Below are 26,699 nucleotides of genomic sequence, written 5' to 3'. Positions count from 1 at the left end.
TAAAAAAAAAAAAAAGTAATTAATACTGGGGTAAAATAAAAAGAGTTCATCAATGCCAGGAAAATCAATTTCCTAAATGTTCTAGCCGATGGCTTTTCAGTACATTAAACAAAGTTTCATAAATGTCTCTGCACTCTTGCCTTGGCCTAATATGAAGAAAAAGTAATTTTACTGGAAGTGAGACCGATGCCAATATGCCGAGGTTTGTACAGATCTGTCCTTGTGTGTGTTCGTATATGGAAGGAGGGGCACGGAGAATGGTGTGTCTGTGTGTGTAAGGGGGGGAACCACATGAAAATGATGTGTGTGTTGGACAAGAGCAGGGCTGAGGGCAGGCAGGGCAGCACAGTGTGAAATGGTAAGGGACAGGCAAGGCAATGTATGGGGTGGAGCAGGAGGAGGGCAGAATGGAATCCTGCAGAGCAGAAGGGAAGCAGCAGAGGTGGACATGAATTAAGGCAGGGGAAGAGCAACAAAGGCTGTGCATGAGAAGCTTGGGAGTGAGGAGTGGGGAGAGAGGAATGGAGAAGACAAGGCAAGACAAAGACAGGACAGCTCCCCACAGCTGCTGCAGTCCTTCCCTTCCCTGTCCATTTTGTAAGGGTTCACACAACTTGCTCCCTTCTTTCTCAATCCCAATGACTGGGCAGCTTTCCATGTGCAAAGGGGCCACAGCAAGGGCTGTGAAAACCCATGGGCAGGCTCCTGGGCAGCCAGGAACAGCTTCCAGTAAGACCAGGAAAGGGGAAAGTCCATACAGGTGAAAACCAGGTAAGGAACAGCGTTCTCTCCATCAGGATTTGGAGTGAGGAGAGAAAGAGATGTTGTCCCGGGCCTCGGAAAGGGGAAGAATGCCTGTTCTCTGGAGTGTGGGTTGGGGAAGGGGCAGGAAGGGGTTAGTCTACCTGAGCCTGATCACAGGGTGGAAGAATGAGCAAAAGCTGTCCTTCCTTGGGTCTCTCCCTCCCTTCCTCCCTCCCCTACTCCCTCAGGCAGTTTCACAGGCCACCGCGATGGGAAGAACACACATCTGGAGGTCACCCAATATCAGTGTAAAGGAGGAAATAAAGATTGCTCTGACGTGCCAGCTTGGACTCATTTAGGCTTCAGTCTGACACAGCGCTCCTCCTCCTCTCCCTCTTGCTTTCTCCTGCAGAGTAAAGATTTACTGTGTGCAGGAGTCCTTCAAACCTCCCTCGTCATCTTTTCCAAACACTCACACAGGCTCTCACGGGCAGGCACACTCCTTCCCAGGGAGCCAGCACAGGCAAGTGCAGAATGGAGGTTTTGGGCACTGGGTCCTGCTCAAACCAAACCAACACTGCCTTGAAATAGAGGAAAAGGAAAGCACCAAGACAGTCACAGAACAGGTCAGCAGATCCAAAAGATCCATAGGATCTGGGGGACCTGACAGCCAGGCAGGCACATCCACCAGAGCATTTCCACACACACAAGAGCCTGTCAATGAGCACAGTCGAAGTCCAATAGCCATCAGCACCACAGATCAGTTTGCACAGGACTCTGCAGAGGAAGAGACTGACTGCAACGGGCACGGAATGGGCAGGACCATGAAGGTCACATTCCTGCTCCAGGACTGCCCGGAATGGCTGTGCTGCTGCAGCACAAGTGCTGCTGTGCTGGGGCCTGTCTACGTGGTACTGGAGGGAAGGCAACAGTGAACAACATCCCTGGAGCCCAAGAGGGGAAGGACAAAGCCACACCTGCTAAGTGCTGGAATCTGGCTTAGCCCCAAACGACCTTCCAGTTCTGGGCACTTAAGCCCAGCATTCTGCGTGGGATTTGGGATGCCTGACTCCAAAATAAACACCCTGCTAGCCACAGGATGGGTGGCAATGCCCCTGCAGTGTCAGGCTCAGGTTGTAGCACAACCTCATGGGTTGGTATTAATCAAATGCAGAAACATGCCCACAGTGTCCAGTAACAAGGCCTGCCTGAAGGACAACTTTATCTTTCACACAGAGGCATATTAAATGATTTCATCCTGCTGTAAAGCAGTTCTCCTTTTTACCTCTTTTTCCTCTCTCCCCTACCTCAATTTCAGTGTAACCCTATGACCCAACAAAAGTGAATAAACCAAGAAATCCCTACTGGGTCTAACACTTCCCTGTTTCTGTTAAATCTGCTTTCCCTGTTCTGCTTTTCCCCTGTTTTTGGACCAGTAAAACAACTCTCAGCCCCGCTCATAATTCCCTGACTTCCGAGCACTGCACAGAAAACCTCCAGCCAGCCTGTGCCAAACTGCAAGGGGAGAAAGAATAGCACAGAGGGGCTCTGATATGAAATTAAACTATTAAGTGTGATTTTTACTAGCTTTAACAGCTGCAATGAAAGTCAGTCAGTGGGTCTTGTCTTTAGTACCATGTGGCTACACCTGAATTGGTGCAATTAGATGCAAACCCCAAGCCTATAGGAAAGGGGTGTGTTTGGGGGGGGATCCAGACCTTTTTTTGAGGTATATTTTGGTACATTTGAGGTACATTTGACTTTGTCCTTTGCAAAGTCTGAGTTGGAGTTCAGGTTTCACTATCCTGGATTTAATCCCCCAAACCACCTTGCATTCTGCTTTTCCTTTGCCCAGATTTGGTTCCAGACGATCGCAACACCCTCCCTGATCAACAGCTTTGCTGGTGCTGCTCAGTCTTTCCTCATCCAGATTTGAGATGAAAGCCTGGCCAGCTCCCACTGCTCACTGCCTAGGAAGTGCAGCTTCTTTCAGAATCACAGAATCATTCAGACTGGAAAACACCTCTAGAATCACTCATCCCGTGAGCCCAACACATCCCCTAAAGTCAAGGGGGTCACTTGATAGCTCAGGCACCCAACCTGAAGGGTGGAGGTTCTTCTGGTGGAGGCACCTTAAGGCAGGGAGTGGGCTCACCAGGAGCAGGGTATGAGACCCAGCCAACTCACTTCATGTGCATTTTCAACCAGCAGTGAAGAGCTAATTATCATTACCTCATCATCAGAAAACCCCCCTCACACAGATAAAACCGAGGCAGGACAGAAGTTGGGAAACACATCCCTGTGAGGAGTGCACAGCCCTGGAAGCCACAGGAAGCACTGTCCCTGTGTTTTCCTCCCCCTTCCCTGCACTGCATTTTTGTCTCCTTTCCTATGTGATAATAAAAGGGCTCCCTCTCCCCTTGCCGCTGCTCTCCATTTGTGGGCATTGCCAAAGAGCAGAGATCTGTGTGTCTCAGAGCAGCTATCGTATCACAAAGGATCCCAAGCTAGCAAAAAAGGCGCTAAAAATAGCCTGCAGCAGCACACTATATATGGAAGGAAAAGCAAAACAGCCCAAATGGAGTGCAAGGTCTGGATACTGGGGGATGGGACATCCCAGCCAGGGCGATGTCCTTTATTCTGCTTGGGAGGGAAAACACGCAGACGTGGGAGATACAGGATGATGAGCAAGGAACTGGCACTCGTCATTCACGTTCTCCCAAGTGGAGTCTCCTCAGGAAATTATGAAGAGAAAACCCCCCTGGTTAAAAACAGGGCCATAGAATATTCCAAGAGACTTAGCCAAGAGGCTAAGAAAAGAAAGGCAAGCCTGAAAGCTTGTACAGGGGGACGCTCCTGGTGACTACTTTAGCCCACTATGTAACAGGCAAAGTAAGGAACACGGGACTGTGTAGGAAAATCTCCCTGGGCATGTGCGTCAGGGAGCGACTGTGGAGAGGGATCTCTGTCACTGACTGCACGGAGAGAGCTCGGTGCTATATATAAATGTGCTCAGGGCAGTATGGGCCCATCAGTGGGCAGGAGAGGGTGCATGAATGAATGAAGAAACATATCTGCACGTCCAGATCGGCTTCTGACACCCATCTCCTGACAGTCACCAGCTTTTGGCTCCTGAATGTGATTCCCAGCTGGACCAGGGAAGAGATGCACATGGCAAGACTGAGCCCTGACTCCTGAGTTCCTTTTTTCCAAGGGGAGGCTCAAAAAGAAACATGCCCTACATGCACGTTCTCCATCTTGTTGCAAAGCATGAGGCTTGAACAGCATGGACTTAGTCCCTCATGCACAACAAGCCTCACAGTCTGAGCCTGGAAGGAGACAAAGGTGGCCAGGATTTGTCATCAGACCACAGGAGGTGCTGGTGGAGGACACAGGCAGTAGCTGAAGTCCCATAAAGTGGACAATGTGTGTATACACCACAGCTCCAGGAAGCAGGAATCCTTCTCAGCCCCATATAATTAGGATCACTTTCTTCACTGACCAAGAAAGCCATTAGATGTAGGGTTTGGTTTTCTGTGTGGCTCCTGCTTTTAACCCAAGTTTCCAGCTGATCAAAGCGTGGGCTCAGTTTTAAATGCTGCTGAGCACAGCCAGTCCTGTACCCTCTGTGTCCTCAGAGGGAGCAACTAGTGCTCAGAACCTTCAAAACCAGGTTTCTGCAATGACTCCCCAAAAGCCACACTGACTGGGAGGGCAGAGCTGTATTCCTCTCCTTTCATCTGACTCCTGCTACCCCCCAACTCCCAGGAAAAAAGCCTCCTTTTTGGCACAGGCAGTTCCAGATCTCATTGGAATAAACTTAACTCGCACCCAGTACCACCAGGTCTGAGAGGACTTGGTGACGAACAGTTTAAAATTAATTTCCTGAACACTGACAGAATAAAAAAAGGAAAATAGGTTTGTCCTTTCCAAAGCAAGGGATGTTTCAGTTTGTGCTTTTCAGGGAAATGTTGCAAATGACATTTATAACAGGGTTCTCGCAACAGACGCTCAGACGTGGCAGCACGTCTGTTTGCAAGTCAAATCCCACGTGGCTGTAAATGTAAACTGGACCCCGCGTGTGCCATTACCTGCCTTAGACAGAAATGAGGCTTCAGCCCCCCCTGAACACTTACACGTTTTTGCATAATCCCTTGACAACACAGTCCTGCAAAGGCATTTAACTGAGATCTCCTACCCCAGTAAGAAACCTCAGCTCCTTTTCATTTTCCCCAGTTTGGCAACATTTTTTTTACATTTAAGTTCCCCTCCTTTTAGTTTCCATAGTGAATAAAAGCTGCAAACGGCGGGGGGTGGGGGGTGTGTGTGCTAGTGTGAATTAAAACAAACTAAAAACAGAGTCCAGGCACAATCACCTTGTGTCTGGGAACGACAAGGGCTTTCCTATCAAAGGAAACTGAAGGTCACACTTTTCCTCATTGATCTTGCAATGTTTGTTAATTACTCTGTCACTGATGTGGCGAAGGATAATTAAACAGCTCTGTTTATATCTTATATGCATAATTATGTGCGCTGCCACTGAACTCGTGAAGACTAGAGAATGTGCCTCTCCAGAAGGGGAACGGACAGACGGAGATGAGTTTCGGCTGCATTATTAACAGGAGGAGGAAAACATGCGCGCACACAAAAGCAGGAAAGTTTGATGGATTCACAAAGTGCTGAGATCAGGGGAGGGGTGCGTGCAGGTGGAGCAGATTAGGGGGAGATCTTTCAATTACAGATTCAGCCCAGCTGAGTGACAAATTGGGGGAGGGAGCTGCTCTGCCCTAATGGAGAGAATTCAATTTACCCAAAGCTTTTACCAAGACTTAGCACTCATACGCCCCCCCAAAGCAATCTGGGGGAAACGTGCATCAGAAAGGGAGCACAAAATTCCTCTGGGGCTTTTCCCAACACTTCTTGCTGAATTCAGCTTTTGAATGAACCACAAAAATAAGGCAGAAGCTAAGTGAAAATAGGAAATGCACACACAGGCTGAGGAGAACACCTTGTACCTGCACACGAGTTGGTGTCCTGGACGGAGCTGGTGGGGGACACTGAGCTTTGGGACCAGCAGCTGCACCAGCCTGATCCTGAGCTCAGGGTGGGCAGAGCTTGAGGACTGGCCCCTCACGAGGGGGGCAAGGCCACAGCGAGCGTCACCTCAGCCCCTCCGGCCGGGGGAGGGAGCGGGAAGGGATGGCTCTGCAGGGACACCGAGAAGGGATGGCTCTGCAGGGACACCCAGGAGGGGCAGTGTCACTGTCACAGCGCTGATGCCCGGCTCCCGCAGGAGCGGGATCGGCACCGGGGGCCGGGAAGGGGCGGCCCCGCCGCAGCTCCCAGAGCTCCCCGGCCTGTCCCGGGTCCCGCGGTCAGTGCCGGTCCCGCGGTGTGTCCCCACTGATGGAGGGGCCGTGAGTGTGGTCACACAACCCACCACCCGCGAGGGGACACCCTGTGAATCCACACGGGATCTGCCACGAGGGCTCTCTCTGCTTTCCTTCCCTCATGTGGGAATGCATGAGGAGGAAATCAGCATTCGCCGCAGCTGTGGCCATGCGAGGGGTGTGCAGGAGTCTGAGGGGGAGATCTGCCCTACCTAGGGATCTGTGGTCTGGAATGATCCAGCCATCCACATCCACCCTCACAACACCCCTCTTGGTATGGGGAGGCTGAGCCAGAGACAAACTCCATATGGTCCCAAGAGCAAAATGCCAGGCCTCTGTGAGGGAATCGGGGCTCTCACTCTCCCCCTTGGCTGCCCAGTGCTGCAGGACCTGGGCATGGACACCAAGAAAACGTGACCGTGTGGGGAGGCGGAGGGGATGGAGGGCTTACCTGAGGTGGTTCCTGCCCCCAGCTTGGAGCCTGGCTCGCCACTGGAGGACCGGTAGGCATCATCCTTCAAGGCTGGCCCGTCTGAATCCCTGTCATCCAAGAAGTTGCCATCCTGCGAGCTCCTCAGAGCGTCTGCCTCGTCCCCATTATCTTCCTCGTCGCTGCAGCCCTTGGGCTGCACCATGTAAACCCCTTCTGGGGGCACCTCCGCGCTCTCGGCGCCCTTACATTCCTTGCCCTCCACTCGCCCCAGCAAGGGCTCCTCGTTGTACTCCCCATTCACCCACTTCTCAATCACCTCCCTCCTTTTGTCCTCCTCGATCTTCTGCACGCGGCTGAGTCCATCTGAGAACTCCGTCCCCAGCTCCTTGGTGCCGGGCTGAGGCAGGTCCTTGTTGCCGCTGTCCCGCTGCGGCCCCTTGTCGGCGCGCGCCTGCTCGGCTCCCCCGTGGTCGAAGACGACCTGGCGGCTCAGCTTGGCACAGATGGCATTTAGCTTCAGGCCGCCTTTGCGCTTGGCAGCCATTGTGGGTTTTCCTGAGGCTGCGTCAGTGCATATAGTTCTTTCAGCTGGAAAGAGAGAGGGGAAAGAAGCAAGGAAGGGCATTAGTGGGATCAGACAACTTGAACCCAAACAGCAAACGGCTGGTGACAACCCAATGGGTGTTCAGGCATGGCCGGTGCCATCCTTGGAATGGAGCTGCCACGTATTTCCTAAGCTCCAAGCAAAAGCCCAGCCAGGAGAGCTCAGTGAGAAGCAGGCTCAGAACCTGCTGGGACCAAAGGATGCCACTGGCCTCAAGAAAGAGATGTGTATGTATGCTGGGGCAGAACTGGGCTCAAAAGGCCCCAAACACCTCAGGTACAGACCAGCCTATGCTCATGGCTGAGGCAGGATATGAGGTCTGTTAAAAGCCCAACTCACTCTCTCCTTCAGACTGCAGCACCACTTCCTTTAGGTCCCCAGCTCCATTCCAGACGTGCTGGGTGCCAAACCCACACCAGCCAGTGACTGCACCCAAGCACCTCCAGCAGGGAGAACAGCTCGCCAAGCCCACCCTAGTGAGGCTTTCATCTAATGGCATTTGTGCTCAGTCTCAGGAAAGACAACCAGTATGCACCAGAAAGAACCAGTATAGAGGACAGGAGCTCCAGCAAGAGCAGGTGCTGGAGCACCAGACCCAGACTGGGGTGTGACAGCTGTACAGGAGAGAATCATTGTGGGTTGGTATCGGCTGATCAGGCCCCTTTGCCTGCTTGCTCTCACCCACAGGAAATTCTGCTCTCATACTTCCCAGCACAATCAGCTAATTAGTGTGAGTTTGTTATTTTAATGTAGTTTATTCATATGTGACAGCTAGTAAAGGAGGGGTAAGAGAAGGTGGGGGGAGAGATGAAGAAGGTAAGGTCTTAACTTCAAGGTCACGGAGAATCTTGAACTAAATGGTCCCTATCAGAGTCACTTGCATGATTATTGCACCAACAATTAACAAGATTCAATCGCAAATAAAAGCAAAAAACTGATTCTAAAGCAGGTGCATTGTCTCATTTCCCTCTTTACATATGACACTGCTGAGAGATGCCCAGACTAAGCAGGGTTAAAGGTCCCAAGGCTGCAGTGGGCACACAGCCTGGCTCTTCCCCCAGCGAAGAGCCGGGGCAAACCCTGCCCTGTCCCAGGACTCAGGAAGAGCACCCAATAAAACAGTTGCTGGTCACACACACCACTGGAGTTACTGTGGGAATGTTGCTGGAGGTCCCTCCAAAATGGGCTCTTGGATTTCATGTCATGCTGAAAGAGGGGTTAGTCACATGGAGAGCAAACAGAACCTGTCTCCAGACCTCGAATGCTGAGACACCACTGCACAGGAGTCCCTTGTGGCAGCTCAGCCCACACCTCCCTGTCACCAGCACAGAGGTGCTGCTGCACAGAAGCACAGTGAGATTAATCAGACCCCCTACAATGCATCCAGAAGCCACCGTGACAGCCCCTAATCCCGTAACATGACAGCCCAATACAAACAGACTGAAACTTTAGACCTGCTGTCCAAGAGCCAGAGAGTGGCTGCTTAGCGTAAACTCCTGACAGCTTCAGACACGCTTCCCTGTCAGAGACCGCAAGAAAAATAACCCCCCGACAAATATATCAGCCCCCCACACAAAGGGAGGCAAAATGTACTCCTCCACTTTCCCAAGGCACCCCCCGGCACTAACACCTACGTGCAATCATGCTTTCACGACGGGAAAGCACACGGTGCCCCCAGACACGTCCCTCCCCATCCAGAAATTATAGCTGTTCAGGAGCTGTGCGTATGCGCTGGCACGCTCCACCAGCGGAGTCCTACACGCACAGGTTAAGAAGTCCCATCTCCCCAAAATACATTCCTGTGCATTCCCCCACGCATTCCCCTCTCGCACATTCCCAGCACAGCGCGCAGCCCTCGCGCATACAGATGGGCACAGGCAGGCGCCCGGGAAGCTGCGACTCTCTGAGTGCTGGCACCTTCCCTTCCCACCGCATTCCCGCTCTATTTAGGGCAGAAAGCGCGGGCCGATCCTGTGCGCAACTGGTACCACAGAGGGAATCTCGGGAGGCTGCTGAGAGCTCCAGCTGGAGCCTGGCCAGGACACCAGCGCAGCCCCGGCGGTGCGGGTGGTGGGGACGGTGCTGCCGGGCCGTGCGGGGCCTGCCCGGGGCCGGGGCACTGGGTCAGCACGGAATCACCAGCCTCTCTCCTCAACTGCCCGGTGATTCCCCGTCCACGTTCTCACGACACCCGGCCCTGCTTAACTGGTGAGATCAGCACCGCTCGCAGCTGGAGATAACTGGGAGGCAGACACGCGGCAGCCCGAACCCCCGCTGCCCTCCCCCTTCCTGCCAGGAGGGCAGGTCCCATTATTCTGGTCTGGAGGTGAGCAGCCAAGTGTGTGCACCAGCCGGCAAATGAATATATAAATATTTATTCAAAGGAAGAGAGGAACAGACGTTCCCGAGGCTGCACTTGCTGCGTACGCAGCAACTCCAGGGAGCCTGCAACTTGTCTTCCACTCCTGTTCTGCCTCCTTCCATCACACACACCCTGGCTTTGCCCCTCTGCCTCCCCAGCTTCTCCCCCCCAGCTCCTGCCCTGCCCCTTGGCAGCTTTCCTGTCCCTTCTCCTTGTGTTTGGGACTTTTTATCATTTTGAGAATCTTTTCCTAAAGTTCAAGTTAAAAATAAAGCAAGTTCTGAAAATGTACCATTTCCCTGATCTACAAAATTAATCCTCCCACAGACCTTCCTGGGATGGGATTTGCTGCTGTAATATTGGGGCTCTACACATCTCCATCCCACCTATCCCGTATGGCTGGAAATCAGAACTCCCAGCTTCTCCTGCCAACCTTGCAACCACCTCTCCACAAGTCTGGACACGTTATTTTATCTTTCCATTGCCTTATTTCCTTGCCTGTGGAATAGGAGGGACATTACCTGTATCAATGTTCCTGTTCCCCTCTTTTAGGCTGTCAGGTTCACCAGCAGAAGGGAAACCCTTCTTACAAAGAAGGGCTGAAGATGGTCATGTAGGAGGGGGCCAGGACACCTGTGTTTCCTTCTCTCGGGCAGAGGGAGAGGAGCTGAGCTGCGGGATGAGGGACCGTCGTACCTGCCCAAGGTCAGGATTGCTGGACCCTCAAAGCCAGGCAGAGGCTCCCTCCCCCCAGGCCGAGCTCCCCACCCCAAATCACCCCTTGTCTCCATTGCACTGTTTAAAGATTCCAGCCTAAGTAAACATCCCCCTTCATTTTCTTCGTCTAAATAGAAATGTTTTGATTTCACATCAATCTGAGGAAGCCGTTTATAACCTGAGCCTGTCACACGGACTTTTCATCTCTGCCCAGGACAAACTCTCCCACATGCTCTATTTACACTGAGCACTTCCTCTGAAAACAATGCCACCGGGAGTTTACTCCTCTTGCCCCCTCCCCACACCCTGTGAGGAGACACCGGCTGCCCCCGCTCTGCACCCACCCCTGTGGCATCTTGGAAGGGAAGGTACAGCTTCTCCCTTGGAAGGAAAGGTACAGCTTCTGCAACCACAGTTGGCAAGGAGGGGGACAAAACTCACCATTTCACTGCCTTGTCACCCCTCGACCTTTCTGCTCCCACTGCCCCCCTGGTCACCATATGCTGCCAGCACCCCACATACAGCCCCCAGCTCTCTCCCTCCACATAGCCCCCAAAGCAGCACCTTCTCACTCATGAACTCCACTGTGAAGTGCTGCTGAGGTGGGTATGGCTTGGCCCTGTCTCCCCCAAGGGAGAAGAGGGGCTCTGGGAGCACACTGTGTGCAGGAATGAAAGGATTGCAGCCCAGACAGAAATAGGCTATCCCAGCCACCAGGCAAACTGCTGCAGAGAGAGGAGGAGAGAGTCCAACTCTGCCTTTAGCTTGGGGTCAATTAAAACACACCCTGGCTGAGGGGAGAAAGGGTCCCAGCTGTGAAAAAGGGGCGTGTGGGAGCTGGATGAAGCAGCTGGCACGGGTGAAGGGTAACAGCAGAGCTTACTGGTGTGGGAAGAGCCAGGGGTGCAGGGGGGACCCCTGTGATGGGGCAGAGGCTGAGGAGGGGCAGGAGGGGAGGGGCAGGAGGGCCCAGGCTGGGGGGGGAGAGGGATGCTGGCTGGGGAGGGGCAGCATTGTCACTTCAGAGGGCCGGGTACGTGGAACAGATGGAGCTTTCATATTCCTATTGAAGAGTTTTAAGCCCAGCTGAGCAGCTCCGTTCAAGAGGGAGGTCCCAGTGCCAGCTTTCCAGGAGCTGCAAGCTCTCATTCGATTAATTATTAACGGCATTATTTGGGGCGGGGAGGGGGAGGAAAGGAGGGCCGACATGCTGCACGGTCCTCTGCTTTTTAACCACTGTGCTGCAAGCTCGACTGGAGAGGCTCCAGTCAGCCCAGCAGCCCCAAACAGGGGCAGCACGGCTCGCTGGGGTGAGGATGCTGCACACTGGAGCCTCTTCACACTTGAGCTGAGGTCTCTAAAATGGAGCCAAACCTTCACAGCAGAAGGCCACTGGGGCATTGGGAACACGCTTCCCAGGAGCAGTGCCCTGGTGCTGCCCAGCCACACGCCGGGAGGAGGCAGGGCAGGCAGCCAAATGCTCAGCCCCTTCCAGAAAACACTTCCCCTCCAGCACGAAGACTCGTGCATTACCCCAGGCAGGGCCAGGGCAAAGGGAGAACATCCCAGGCATGGCCCGCAACGTGTGAGAGTGGATTTAGTGTGTATTTTCCCCTCTTCAGTTTATCAATAAAACATTTTATTGCTTTTAGCCCAGGAAATGACCTTGGATTAGTGGATGCCGTCTCTTCTGGCTGACCTTGGGGAGTTCACAAAGGCTCTTTAACAACCTCCTCTGCCCTGCATGGATCCCGCCTGTGTGTGTCTGCGTGGAGCGGGGAAAGCCCTCGGTGTGACAGTGGGACCTGACAGGCTCCAGCTCAGCACTGGGCAGGAGGAGAAGGAGAATCAAAGACGTGGGAGGAGAAACGAAGCGAGCAGCCAGGGTGTCCTCACTGAAGCGCTGCCAGCTACACTCCCTGCTTTCCCACAGCCGTGAGGGCTCTCCCCACACATCCCATCCATAAACCGTGCAGGAAAAGCCAGGGACTCTGCCCTGCTCCCATGGCAGTGCAGTCTGCCTGCATTCCACACTGCCTCACCTTCTCCTGCCACACAGGCATCTCCAGCCCCACAAGGGGCCACTTCTCTCCCTATTTCCAGCTCCCAGAGCCTGGTTCAGCCCCAGCCCAAAGGGGCAGAGAGCAGTGCCAGTTCACTTCAGCGAGCCTGTCCTGCTTCCCTCTGCTCACCCTGCTCAGCTGCAGAGTTCGATGTAGTTTTCTGGTGACAGTGAGAGGCCGTGCACAGGAACCAGCGCTGGGCAGTGGGTGAGAGCAGGGGGTGGGCTCTGGAGATGCTGGTGCCCTGCACTGGGGCTGCTCCTGTTTCCCACCCGGCCACTTGGCTGCTCCAGTGCTGCTGACAAGGATTCTCCAGGAGAACAGATCATGAACACAGGGAGCCCCCTCCTTTCCTCAAACAGAAAATAGCCAAATCATCTCTGAGCAGTGTGTATTCTCAGTGCATTTCTGGAGGGAGGGAATGGGACAAGAGAAACCAAGAGGAATTTTCCTCCTCGGGGGAACAGAAACTACAAGCAAAGAGGATGAGTGCTGAGCTTTGAGCCAGAGGCAGGTCCCCTCACACTGCAGCAAACAGCCCACCCCATTGGGCCATCCCCTCACTGCCCCCTCATCCACACGAGCCTCCCTTCCCAGCCATGTCCTCTCCTGCTGTCCCCTGGAACTGGACACAGAGGGTCCCCATCCTCTCCTGCAAACATTCCAACCCTTCCAGTGCCACCCACAGAGGGAACCCCTCCCAGCATGGCATCCAGCAGGCGGGACCCCCTCTCCAGTGCCCGGTGTCTCCCGCAGTCGCGTCCTCCTGAAGAGCGAGCCCTAAAGTGTTAACGGCGATTGGTGAAATGGCACAGCAGATTGCTACAATAAATAATTTACTGATATTTATAAATATTCAAATCAGCAGGCTTCAGAAATTGAAAGGGGGGGGACTGAGCTGACGGGCAGGAGGGGTGTTTAGGGAGGGGAGGGGGGGGCTGACATTAATTCCCAGGCTCTCCAAATTCATTTGAGAACTGTTTCTCATTTCAAACAAATATTAAATCTTTTGGTGTCAAGCCTCCAAAATAAAATATCAAAGAGAAAGTCACCACCCTCTTGGTGGCTGATGTCTTGTCTGCCATGACTCTGGGTGCCCTGGGTGGCCCTTGGACTACCAGTCACTGGGGGAGCTATGGCAGCCTGCACTGGCCAGGTGAGGTAGGAGAGCAGAAGCCCACCCAGACACACCTGTAACGCAGCCCGTGACATCACCAACCACCACCTGAGACAGGAATTCCCAGTGCTATCACCTGCAAGACCTTGCCTTCGTCTTCCAGGAGATTTTCTAAATCCCATTGGGAAGAAAGGGCTGAATGTTGAACAAATGAAGGTGGAGCCACGACTCCTGACTCCGCTGGGGAACACGGCCTTGTGGCAGAAACAGAGCAGGGAGGCAGGGCTCCTGACTTTCACTCCTTGCCTCTGCAAGGGAATTTGGTTTTGGTGATTTAAGATGGGGGTTAAGAGCCAAGAGTGCTGGCTTCCAGCCTGGTTTCCAATCACAGTGTAACCATCAGTCCCCCCAGCTTTCTGTGCCTTAATTTCCCCATGCAGGGGGGTGGAATGAGGATGATTACCCACCAGTGGGCTTTACTCAGTGCTTTGAGACCTCCACATCAGCACTCTGTCAACTGTGCTGGATTGTTACAGAGTCTTTTTCACCTCTCAGCATCCTACTGACCCCTTAGATGGCTGAGGGAGATGATCCCGTGTCCTCCCCTGGACCACCCCATTGGTAACGCGAGGCTCCAGCATGGGGTGAATTTCCCCTAGATGAGTAATGGCTTTTCTAATGCACGGGCAGGCTGTCAGCTTCCCTACTCCCAGTGTTTTATGGGTTTAACTGAACGGCTCTGAACTCCCTAGTAAGAAATAAAGTTATCCCTCAGCGTCCCTTCTAAACATTTCACTCAGTGCAAACGGTGTTTAAGAAAAATGAGGACATATTTCTTCTTAAGGATGCAGTATCCCCCTTCAGAGGCCTAATTTATGCCATATATCACTGGCCAGGGAGAGAAAGGCAGAGCAGACCTCACACTAGGAGTGAGCTGGCCCTCGCACAGCCACTCCTGCTGCAATGGTGCAATGGGCTGCAACTCCAAGTGCTCCCGAGTCCGCAGAGTCCCCGCTGGAGCGCCGAGCGCGGCCGGGAAGCAGCGGAGCAGGACGGACACCTGCGGACACCGCGCTGCCTCCTCGGTGCCGCATCCCGCCGCAGGGACCTCCTCACCTGCCCCTCCAGCCCCGCACGGGGCCCTGCTCCAGCTTCCCCCGGCCCCTCTGCCTCGCAGGGGCTGCCTCTGCCACACTCCCTCCTCACCTGCCGCTGACCTGCTCTGCTGCCGCTCCACCAGCTCTTCACAGGCATTTGGCACAGCTGGTGGGGAAAGTGGTTCGACTGCGAGCAAGGACAGGACTAATCCTTCTTCACAGCTCTTTAGTAACGCACGTCTGAATCTTTTCCTAGGCAGATCTCAAAAATGATCCTAAATGTGCTTTGATCTTGTCAACCCCCCAGCTTCCTCACTGGGAGAGCCGCTAAGAATCCACCGCCCACCCCCAAATGCAGAGGCAAAGCTCCTCGTCTCTGCCCCTTCCCTTTGCCCTGCTCTACACTCACATGCCCTGAACCCCTAAAAGGGCAAGAAACAAGCCCCTTTCTGCATACAGGTAACACAGGGAACTTCCAGAATTAACAAAAGGAGGTGAGCGTAAAGAAGAGGGGAAAAAAGTGGGAAATGGAGTCAGGAACTCTGGTTCTGCTCCCTGATCTGCTACTGACCTGCTCCTTCTCCTTGGGCAAAGGACATCATACAGGCTTCCCTTCTGCCCTTGACCTCCTGGGTCCCTTCAGTGATCACCCATTGGGCAAGGATTTCTTGCCCAGCTTAGTGGGCTCGGTGTCTTTGCAATTTTAGGTACTACTGCAGTTCAAGTAACAGCAGAGGAAAAGCACCGATACAGGACAGATTGAAGCTCAAAAGTCCCTTGTGTCCTGCAGCCAACTTCCCAGCTCATCTGTCAATGCAGGATCTTTGATAAGGCTTTTCAACAGTTTTCTCCTCATGAAAACCTGCTCTCAGTGCTCCAGACCAACACACTGAGTGGGGTCTTGGGCTCCCTAGGCTGAGCAGCAGCTCCCTGGCAGGCTTCTATCCTCAGAGTTTTTCTTTCAGATAACATAAAGCCAAGAGGATCAGCTTTTCTGATCCAGTTTCTCCTCCTTGCCTTATTTATTTATTATTAATTCTTTAGTCCAGTTAAAAGGTTTACTATCCAGAGGAGCATAAGTGGCCTCACTCAGCCTAAGTAACTCTATAAATCAAGCAGAACTGCTAACATCTACATCACAATCCTGCCATCAATCTCCCCACAGGTTGTGAAGAAAACCAAGGGGAAAGACGCAAAAGGGAGAGTGAAGAGTAATAGCTCATCACCCTCAGGTCCCTGCAGGCCGGCTGTGGCCCTTGGAAAACTCCCTGTGAAGCCAGACATGTTGTCAGGGCAACTAAATGCAAACACGGTGCCTAACTTCTGCTCCCCACAGCACACAGGCACAGGCTGGGGGCTGTGCCAGCAGGACCCGGTGGATGCACAGAGGGAGGGAAGGAGTGGTGGAAGCACAGGGCTGGGAAAGCCTCTGGAGCAGGGCCTGCCAGCCTGTGTGGGAGCCAGCTCCCAAGGAATGAAGAAGAGGCCAAGACATGAGCCTCTTGGAACACTGCACAGACACCTCTGCAAACGCTGAAGGAGCCAGGGCAGGGGGGCAGGGAATCATGGAGGTAGGATCAAGAGGGAACCAGACTTAGCTGCAAATACCTGATGCTAGGGGAATAAAAAGGACCTGGGAGAGACAACAGGTCTCTTGAAAGACACAGATTTGGAAGGGAATTGCTCAAAGTTTCATCAGTCCCTCTTGGTGGCTCATCTTTAACGAGTGACTTTACAGAGAATCCAAACCCACCATGACCCAAGTCAGGGAAGAGCAGCCAGGCTCATCCCTAACTGAGGGCAGGGGTCAAGTGAGCCACCTCTTAAAACAGGATCCCTCCAACCCTACTGGTAGTTGGTTGGAGGTTTAAGAGCAATTTGCAATCCCTTTCAGCACTATTAAGCTCAGACCCAACAAAGAATGCAGACTCCTAATTAATTGCAGTGGGAAGTCAGGAGCTAAATGGGAGTTGGGAGCCTGAATGCTTGTTGCATCACTGAGAAACACAGGGCCAGAGAAAGTTCATTATTGTGGTCTTTCAAGGTCCTGCAAAGTAAATCAGTGTGTGAGCCTGCAGGAGGTGAGAGCTCAGCAAGAGCTGCAGACACAGAGCAAACCAGAGCACCTCAGCCTTGTCCTTCCCAGAGACCCCAGGCACTGCCTGAGCTGTATGTGAGCAGGTAACTGCTCTGGGCTGCGGATGCACAGGGGGCACTCAGATCCCTTAGAGGTTTCTGTGATTCCCAAGAGGGGCTGGGAGTCATTTGTGAACCCAGAGAGCAGGCACCCCTCACACACAGCACTGGGAGCTCAGGAGCTCTTGAATCCCCAGAGATGTCTGGGATCTGCACATGCTGTGCACTGGGCTGTGCAAGAGAAACCTTGCCTGCCCTGTTTGTGTGGAAAAGGCTCACGGCTGGGCCAGAGGAGAGCGAGCTCTGGTGTGAGAGCAGTGGCTCATCCCTGAGTTGTTAACTCAGCACTCCTGTCAGAGCAGCACGGGAGAGCAACCCCATGGCTGGGCCATGCGGGCACTCACCCCACGCTTCCCAGTGCTCACACCTCTCTAATTCCCTGCCTTTTACTGCTCTTCCTTGTGGTCATTAGGGCTCATCTTCTTATCTGCCCTGTCCTCGTGAGCCCGTCCATGCGCCTGTGCTATCACTGCCTGCAAACACCCGTCAGTGGGAGCACACACGTGTACGGAAACGTGGCCGTGCAGGTGCCACCACATGCACAGGCACACAGGACCCAGCCCATGGACACACACAACTGTGCTCGTGAAACACTGTGCACACAGAGCATGTGCTAATGCACACAATGCCCGTGTAGCTGTGACTGTACAGGTGTCACACCTGCACACGTATGTACAGACAGACAGACATGCAGACCCTGCTCCGCTCAGCCCTGCACACGTGGCCAGCACCCACACAGAGCCCACTAGCCACACACACAGAGCCCACCAGCACCCACACAGAGCCCACCAGTCACACACACAGAGCCCACCAGTCACACACACGTGCAGCCACTCAGGCAGGAGCTGGTGCGATCACGGAGCACCACATGCACACTCACACTCACACACTCACACACACTCAGCACACCAGGAGTGGTTCATTCTGCAGCTTGGAGTGAGAAGACAGCGGTCTCCCAGCTGGACCCTGCAGACAGACTCGGCTGCAGGGGCAGACACACTCCCCATCCCACCAAAGAGCCCCTCTGTCCCCCCAGCCCAGCTGCAGCTCACACCTTAAGGCAAACAGAGCACCGGTGAGTGGCTCACTGGAGCCGGCGTCCCAGCGGAGTGTGTGTGCCGGGCAGGGGATCTCTCCCTCTCCCTCTCTCTCTCTCTTCCACTCGCATCTTTTCATGAACTCTATTTCTCTTTCCTTTCTGAAAACAACTGAGCTGTAAATACTGTTTAACCTTCTTCCCCCCTTCCCCCCTCCCCTCCGCACTATAAAAACACAAATATGCCATAACTCAGCTGGCTCAGCCGCCGCGCCTCCAACATGCCCTGCTCCAGGCCTCTCAGGAAGGTCATAACAAACGACTTTCCGATTCAGTGCTCCTGAAATAATTTTGTGTATTAAAACCTGAATCTGCACTTTCTGGACCGAAAGCCTCTCTTAATTATGGCAAGCGTCCTTGGGATGGACAGTGATCCTTCACTACAGCACCGCTAACCAACCGGAGAGGCAGCGGCTCCGGCTCCCCACCACCACCTCCTCCCGCTGCCCCCTCCCACCACCACCCAACCCACGGCCCCCCTTGCTCCCTCGCCCCCCCGCCTTCCCTTTGCCCAATCTGTTTTCAAAGTGTGTCTGTCCTTTATTAAATTGTTTTCTTTTCCACATTATCAGTTGCCATGGAGACCTCATCTCTCGGATTATTTGAATTTCATTATATCTATTGATTTGGGAGCATTTCATCTTTTTTATTGTTTTTCTGTCAATTTTCAAAACGAATAACCATCTAATTTGCGTCAGTGCTGATTATGTTTGTCCCTCAATAGAGGTCGGCAGCTGCGTCGGGGAAACAAATCAATGGGAAACCATCATAAACCTCCCCAGTACAATCTCCAGGATATGTGGGTGACATTCCACGCCTGCGAGAAACACTCATCATATCCAAACTTCTTTCTTTCTTTTCTTTTTTCTTCTCCCCTCTTTTCTTTTTTTTTAATTTTTTTTTTTTTTATTTCCCCCTCGTAGCAAGCTCTGATGGCCAGTGGCGGGTACCATTTAAAATCTTATTTATTTTTCCCACACACATGTACAATTTTGGACGCATTGCATTTTCAGACAGGGAGGGGACAAGGGTGAGAGGAGGGGGAAGGAATTTTTTTTTTTTTTTTTTGGTAAGAAAGAAGGGAAGAAAAGAATGACAAGAGAAAGAAAAAGAGGAAAAGTGGATCGGGATTGCAAATTGCTTACTATGTTTTTTTTTTAAATAATTTATGCAATTTTAAGCATTTATGTATAAATTTTTTAATAAGCCACCCTGGAGCAAAATAGCCATTAACATCCCAACGTCCTTCTGTCCAATGGGCTCGTGTGCAGGATCAATTTCCGAGAGTACTTTCCTTTTTTTTTATGACATGATAAAATGCTTTTAAAGCAACTTACACAAATATGGAAATTTTTTTCCCCTCCTCTTTTTTTTTTTTTTTTTTTTTTTTTTTTTTATAACAGCCTCCACTTATTCACCAGGGAGAGCGAGCGAGCGAGTGTGTGTGTGCTGGGGAGGGCAGTTGGCAGAAGGATAGACCCAGCCCTAACTGGAACGGACCTGCCTGTCCTTCTAACAAGGGCATAAACTTTCATTAGCGATGCACACAGTCAAAGGCAATTTAGGGAAACGCGCTGTACAGAAAAGGAAAACCTCAGCGTTTTTACTCGGTGGCTCCTTGGCTCCGTCCAGGGGGCTCTATCCTTGAGCTCTGCTTGTGCTCTCCAACCAAAGTGACCCCACCGGCCACGGGGGAGGCAGGAGGGGCCGGGGGGCAGGGCTGGGGGTGCTCTGGGGGACGCGGGTGCCCGGCAGTGCCCGCAGGCCCCGCGGCTGGGCGAGGGAAGCCAGTCAATATTAATGTCTTGCTGGAACCCACTGGTCCTACAAGAGGCCCAGAGGTATCTCTTGCTCTGCCCACTGCAGAGCTTCACCCTCCATGGGACTAGTCCTCCCCAAAGGTCTCTATTTTGGGTTCCTCCACACTGGCAAGGAGCTCGCAGCGCTCGATGCCCCTTTGGGGCATTAGTCACAAGCTGGCTCTGCCCAGACCAGACAGATGTGTCGCTGCTGCTCCTGTTTCCACAGGGTATATAGGTTAGTTATTTTTGCAGCTGGGACATGTTCAGCCTCACACAGGAACCTGGAAAATGCCATTCCTGAAGGGATGGCTCCTGCCACTGGCCCCGAGAGCAGGCACAGCTCTGCGGAGGACGGACACGAGCGCATGGCTGGAGGGAGAGCAGCCCAGCATGAGGGGCTTGGTGGGGTCTGAAAGACATGACCAGATGTTGGAAATGAAAACTATTTCTCCAGCTAGGAATTCCCTTGGCCCTTGGCTTTGGGGTTGAAGCTCATGCACCCCAAGCCAGCTATGCATTACCCATGCCCAAGCGTGGAAATCCCTGTGCATGTTCCTATTATTGGCTCCAACATCAAGCCCTGACACTGCTTTTTCTACAAGAGCAGATTTCTTTACCTTTTTGTACAATACACACTCAGAGATAACACAGACTTATGAATTTAATCCTACTGACAGCAGGTTTGCCCATTACTGGTACCTTGCACAGACCCCTGCACTCTCCCAGCCCGGGTGCAGACCCAGCCCAGCCCCACAGGGCTGGCTGGCACAGGGGCTGGGCACACACCTGCCCCACCTGCCACGGTTGAGGGTATAGGAACTAAACCAGAGGTAAAAAAAAATAATAAAAAATAAAATGAAATTCAAGGGGCAGCCAATGCTCAGCTGGAAAAACACAAAGTGCCGAGAACAGCAAACCCAATCAATAACTATCACAACCCCGGCAGCGGGCGAGGAAAGCGTGAACCGTTTTGGCCTGCTCCCTGCATGCTCACCCACTTGGGAAAACACACTCCCACAGGCCCAGGATTTCATCCCCTCCCTCTCCACCCTACATTTGCCCTCACCAAAAAGCCTGGAGTGTAAGTCTGCAGGCTCCTGTTCTGGTCATGAACTCAGCAAAGAGGGGAGAGGGTCCCTGCACAGAGGAACTGGACTCACAGCTGGTGCCTGAGGAAGCAGGCACTTTTTTTTCCAGTAAAGTGCTCCTTACACCCCACGCCCTCCTAACCTCCCCTTCCCTCCAAAATTTTGCCCTTTGTGCCCCCTTCACTTCCCAGTTGCCAGCCTCAGCCTTAGGTTGATCTTCCCCTTCCCTCTTCTTTCCTCAAGTTCCCAACACCACTTCCTCCTCCCCAAAGCTCTGGTGCTCGAGCCCACACCCTCTTTACACCTCTCTCCCCTCATTCCCTGTGGGCCTGACAGCCAGGTCTGGCAGAAAAAGCTGGGCTGCCCAGGGGACCAGCACTGCCAGGGACTGGTGACCAGCCTGGGGAGGGGGAACATGGAACCTGCCCGGGAAAACACGGGAGCTCTCCCTTCTCCTGGTCTTGCGTCACTCCCCGCACAGACTGCACAGATTTGGGGGATTTCACTGCAGCAGCAGAGGTCAGCAGGAGTTGAAGGTTTTCAGATCATATATATCACTCTATATGGTCTTGTCTATAGCGAGTGCTAAATATAGCCAAGCCAAACCTGGAGGTGACTTCAGTGCTGTGATGCAGGGACAGCAGCCACTGCACAGGCACCTCCACTACCTCAGAGCAATACAGATGTCAACAGTCACAGTCTAAAGCCAAGGATGCCTGTAAACCCTCTGTTCTCCCACTGCCAAGAGTGTGAGCCAGGTTCTTTCCCCTCGTCTCCCTCAGGTCTCCATAGTTCCTCCTTTTCAGGATTCAAAATAAGGCATCATTTTCTTGCTTCAGGGTCCATTTTTCCATGGGATGTTGGACCCTCTTATCTATGACATGCCAGCATCTGTTTCGGCGCAGCTACTTAAAAACTCAACCAGGGGAAGAAGCTCTGGATAGAAGGGGAAAGTCTCTTGTGTGGGTCAGAATAATTAGACTGAGCTCAAATTGGCTTTAGGCATCTGCTGCTGCCTCTGAGCAAAATCAAGCCATGCTGCTTCCATCAGCATCTCTCTGCTGTGGGCCTCACCCCGCACAACTGAGGGGATCACACACTGCCTCGTATAGGGCATCTCTGGGAACAAGACTTGCCTCAACAGAAGCCATAAAGCCTCCTTATCCAGCTATCATTAAAGCCCAGAGAAAAGAGGCCAGACAGAGAGATTGAGATGAGCCATTTCCCCAACAAACTTGCTTCCCTTTTTCATTCGCTCCTTTCTTTCTTTTCCCCCCTTTAACTGTCATTAAAATAACAAGTTTCTGTTACAGTCTAAACATTCCCACATTGTATAAAGGGTTATGTTACACTAGAGTCACTGCCGGGCCCAGTGTTTGCACAGAAACCTCACTGCAGGTCCCCCCTCCTGACGAAGTGACTTATTAAAGTTTAAACAGTAATTAACAGAACAATAAAAATAAAGGGATGTTTGGGGAGTCGTAGTGCACACAGGGTTTTTGGCAGTGCCAGCACTTTTCAGTGCCCTGTGCTGGCAGAAAAAAACGGCTGCAAAACCAGTGGGAGAGATGGTGAGCAGGAAGGCAGGAAGGGGATGTGGAGAGGCTGAGGTGTGATCCCAGCCCAGCACGAGGGTGTGGAGAGCAGCAGGATCCGAGGGAAGGGTTTGGGGACTGGGGGAAGGATGCTGAAGGGTCACCTGGCAGGAGGCTGAGTCGGATTTGGTGCTCACTACCTGCCCTGCACTCAGTGTCTTCTCCCATTCTGCTGAGATGGCCTGGACAAACCCCCAGAATCTGAGTTCGGGGAATTGTGTCTCTGAAACCAGAGCTGGGCTTTGGGGCAGTGGCTCCTTTACTTTGTAAGACTGGTAGAGAGGAAAGAGCAACCACAGAGCAAACCCATGAGAAAATCTTGCAAGAGGAAGACCTTCCAAAAAGACCCCAAGAGCAGCTCCCTTGGGAGCCTTAAAACCAAACAGAAGACATCTCGTAAGGACCAATCCTGCCCTGTGCCTGTGCAGGTGTGAGCTGCAGATCCAGCAGTATGTTACTAGCTCTGGAGTCACTCCCTCCTGAAATGCAGCCAGAGCCAGGACCACAGGGTCAATCCCTAGAGCTCTGCCAGAGCCAGGACTTTCCCAACCTATGTGAGGTTGGCTAATCAGGGCTCCCTTTACAGGAGCAAACCTGCTTTTCCTCTGCTTTGTTCCCATCCCAGTTGCCTGCCTTGCCCAGGATGAGCTCTAGAGCATGTGGGTAGAGTTTAAGCTTGGGCTGTCAGCCCTCCCTGTTACCCAACATGCAGCAATGCAGAAAGATCTCATTTGAAGATATTTTTGGTGCCTATTGTAACTATTCTCCAATGTTTGCCTCAGTAGCTCACAGTGCTAGTTGGCTCTAGCCCTGATGTGTGACTCAGTACACACAGCATTGTGGAGTCCCATGTTTGCTAAATCTCTTCCAGTACAACTGCTCAGTTTGCAAATAAAAAGACAGCTCCGTGAGGGCGTATCTCCTGTGCAGAGGGAACTCAGGGAGTGCTGCCTTCAGCCTCTCCCACAAAGCCCTCTCCCAAGCCTAGGACTTTGCACCCTGGTCTGTCTGGGGAGTAGTGGCTCCCACCTGGGCTGGGGCTGCCCCACTGCCCAGAGGAGACCGTCCAGCACCAGCTGCTCCCAGCCAGCCCACAGCCTCCCTTCCCTCCTGGGCTGCAGGAGGAGGAAACCTCAGGAGATGTCCTCAGAAGTCCCAGGATCACACCAGTACAGGTCACCCAAGTGAGGACACTGGGTGCCTCCTCACACCTCCTGGAGGTTAACCCCCACTTCAGGGTGGGCTTGGCAGTGCCGGGTAAATGGTTGGATTTAACGACCTTAAAGGTCTTTTCCAACCTAACCAATTCCATGATTCCATGAATTCAGGCCAGGCTTCCAAGGTGCTGGTTTAATAAGCTATGAGGAAGCCTGCACTAGCCATGACAGCCCTGCCAGGGTGGAGGGCTGGCATGTCAGGCTTCAGAATTAATGAAACCAAGACCCTGTCAACCTTGGTGATTTTACTGCATTCAGGTATAAATTTATAAACTTGCATGGAGCTCCAGGGAGGACATGAGATGAAAAAAAAGGGGGAAAGGCTGAGTTGAAGACACACGGATGCCCTTTTCCTTTACACTTTTGTTTTAAGTGGGCCCCAGCAGCCGAGCTGCAAGTGTGACACATGGCTCTCCATGGCCCCCTCACTGCCTTGCCCCACTCAACACTCCCCTTCCCTGCTCAGGATATCTTCACAAAAACCTTCCTGAATTCTCATGAGGTCCCTGGGTCCCACTGCCAGGGAGGTAAATGGGATGGCAGAAATGTCATCACCCACTGCCTTGTTTGGCCAGCTACACTATGTCCTTTTATCCCCAAACCTTGTATTGCAACATCTTTATTTTCTTGGTGGCTTTTCTGCCTCCATGGGAAATTAAGTGGAACTGGCTGGTTCAGACTTGCCCTGGAGACAGTTTCTACAGAAAGCCCCTGAACCCATTGCAAGTCAGGCAGGGCAACCTCTGCCTGAAACCCCCAATCAGCTGAGCCACTGGCTCTGGTTTTTTCTCCCCTTTCCTGCCCCAAGCCAGCTGGATGCACAGGGACAGCAGCCAGGATTCAGCACTGGAGCAAGACGCTGTGTGAGAGCTCACAGACTCAGCGGCCTCCCCAGGAAAGGCAGGTACAGGTGTCTGTCTGCCTGACTCACTTCTGAGGTCTCCCTGCACATTCCCAAGGCTTCTCTGAGCTGATGTGAGCTGAGCTGCCAGTTTGCTTCCTGAAGGACTCTCTTGCCCCACAGACTGAGGATGGACAGCTCATCTCCAGTCCTGAGCACAAGCAAGCAAAATCAACGTGTCCAGTACCTCAGACACTCAGCCCAGTGCCTCAGCTCTCCCCTTCCCGACCCTCTGGGCTCGATCCCTCTCTGATGCTCCCACACTCATGTCACTGCTCAGCTCAGAAGAATGATTTTAGAGCTGACACATCAGTGACAGGAGAAGGGAGCTTATGTCTTTCCACTGCCACTCACACCAAGCTGAGAGAAAAAGACACGCCACCCAAATCTGAACTTTTCATCCCATTCACCCAACTACAGGATGTTTCCCAGCTCCTGGCTGTGCTGGAGTCAGGGTCTCCAGACTCATTTGCAGCAAGAGTGGCAGTGCTTGAGAGGGGAGAGGTGTTGAACAGGTACAAGCAGGTGCAAATAGAACAACAGAAGGTGCCCCCAGGTCAGCACTCACGTGCATTTTCCTCGGCCATGTCTGAGGAGACTTGGAGTCAGAACAGAGCACAGCTTTGCATGGGGGTCTCACACATGTTCACAATGCAGAAAGACTGTCCTGTGCACTTCCTTTTCCAACACGTCGTTCAGGATGTCTCTACAGCAATGCCAGTAACTGCCTGTAGGGAATGTTATGTTAGAAAATTATCTAATGCACTGTTAATCATCTGGTCTTGCAATCTACAGAAGGAAATCGGAGCAGCCAGCACAGTATGAACCTTCTTCCAGACACCACTGACTTCAGATACCATTATCAGTGGTAGCCTGGTCCACGTCCCAGAACTCAAACTCTCTTGGTTAACAGGCCATGAAATTATTTAGACTATTCTTGATGTTACATTCTGTTGTATTTGTAATTAACACAGAAGATCAGCAGTGCCACATCCTGTATCTTGCTGAATACAGAGGAGACAGTGCTTAGAAGCACTTAGTCTTCACCTAACTCTGTTCTGTTAGGTTTAGGGCAAGCCAACTCTTCAGAGCTGACCTGTCCCAGAAGGAAAGCGTTTGATATTGTCAGAGTTTAACCCACAAATGTTTGAAATAGTATATGGGAACCAGCACTCTAAAATTGGGTCTTACACCTCTTTTTTTTGGAAAATACTTTTAAACAAAAGAAAACAATCTGCCAGCACACTCAGTGTTCGGCGCCATCTTCAATCAGGGAAGCCTAATTATACCCATTATACTGATGAGGAAGCACTGGCACAAAGCTGTGCGCTCACAGGGCTACAGATACAAAGCAAATCAGTGGCAAAGCTGGAATTAAACCTGGGAATCACGGTGATGAGCTCATCACCCACCTCAGCACAGCCCCCTCGCTGGCCATGGCTGGTCCCACCCATGTCCTGCAGGTTGCAGAGCTGGGGAGGAGCCCTCCACACATCTACTCAACAGGGTGAAAGTCTCAGTCCCCGTTCTGAGGTGGTTTGGGGTGCTCTGGGACACTCAGGGACTGGTCACATCATCAGACCCGCAAAGACCAGTCACTGTATTGAGACAGACCGGTGGGCTGCAGACACCCAACAGCCAGAGCATCAGGTCTGAGCCACCATGAGACCTCCCCATGACCACACAGACCAGGCAGAGATGAATCATCTGCTCCTTCTGAAGCAACTTAATCAACTTCCCCCCATGTGGATCCTTGCAGCAGGTCCAGCCTGACCCGTCCATGTATTAATGATCCCCTGGGATGTAAAACCCAGAGATTTTCCTTGGCACCAGGGGCCAGCACTTGCTCTGCACTCTCCCTGCCAGGTGCTGGGTGCTCTGGTCTAAGAAAGGCTGCAGAATCCCTCGGGACTGAGAGTCATTACATAAACAATACAATAGGATCACGGGCTGTAATTGTAAAAGCGCCGGAGGTCTTGGCACCCGAGTCTGCCTCAGCAAAGGCCTCTAAATGGAGACCCAAACAAAACAAACAAAAGCCCCAACTCTGTCAGCGCTTAATGAACAATAATAAATAATAAATAATAACCCTAAGAGCCAACCTAGCAAGACAGATGTGAGGCATCACTCCGAGGAAACACTGTCCCTACAGTAGTTACCCTCACTCCCCCATTTCCAGTTCAGGTTGCTGGGTTCTTGCAGGGTCTGGTCCAGAGGGGAAACCTGAGATCTCTGTCAGGAGTATGCACTCCCCCTCCATCAGTAAGATGTGTAGGA

At 52.5% G+C, this 26,699-nt stretch overlaps 1 protein-coding gene across 12 annotated transcripts in view; it reads right to left on the bottom strand.

The window, feature by feature from the left end:
• CASZ1 (castor zinc finger 1) overlaps nucleotides 1-26,699 on the bottom strand; it is a 286,724-nt gene that overhangs the window by 37,464 nt on the left and 222,561 nt on the right. For 10 of the 12 annotated variants that reach the window (XM_017825758.1, XM_017825751.1, XM_017825754.1 and 7 more), the window contains 2 exons: nucleotides 24,991-25,150; nucleotides 6,586-7,155 (listed from right to left, as the gene is read on the bottom strand). In XM_017825758.1, coding sequence (XP_017681247.1) covers nucleotides 6,586-7,155; nucleotides 24,991-25,009 — 589 coding nt within the window. In that variant the 5' untranslated portion in view covers nucleotides 25,010-25,150. The remainder of the gene's footprint in view (nucleotides 1-6,585; nucleotides 7,156-24,990; nucleotides 25,151-26,699) is intronic. The other 2 variants (XM_017825756.1, XM_017825757.1) reach the window with 1 other exon arrangement.

Source organism: Lepidothrix coronata, unplaced genomic scaffold, assembly GCF_001604755.1.
Source record: "Lepidothrix coronata isolate B3197 unplaced genomic scaffold, Lepidothrix_coronata-1.0 Scaffold122, whole genome shotgun sequence".
Classification (NCBI taxonomy): Eukaryota; Metazoa; Chordata; class Aves; order Passeriformes; family Pipridae; genus Lepidothrix; species Lepidothrix coronata.
This window is presented reverse-complemented; position numbering and strand designations above follow the sequence as displayed.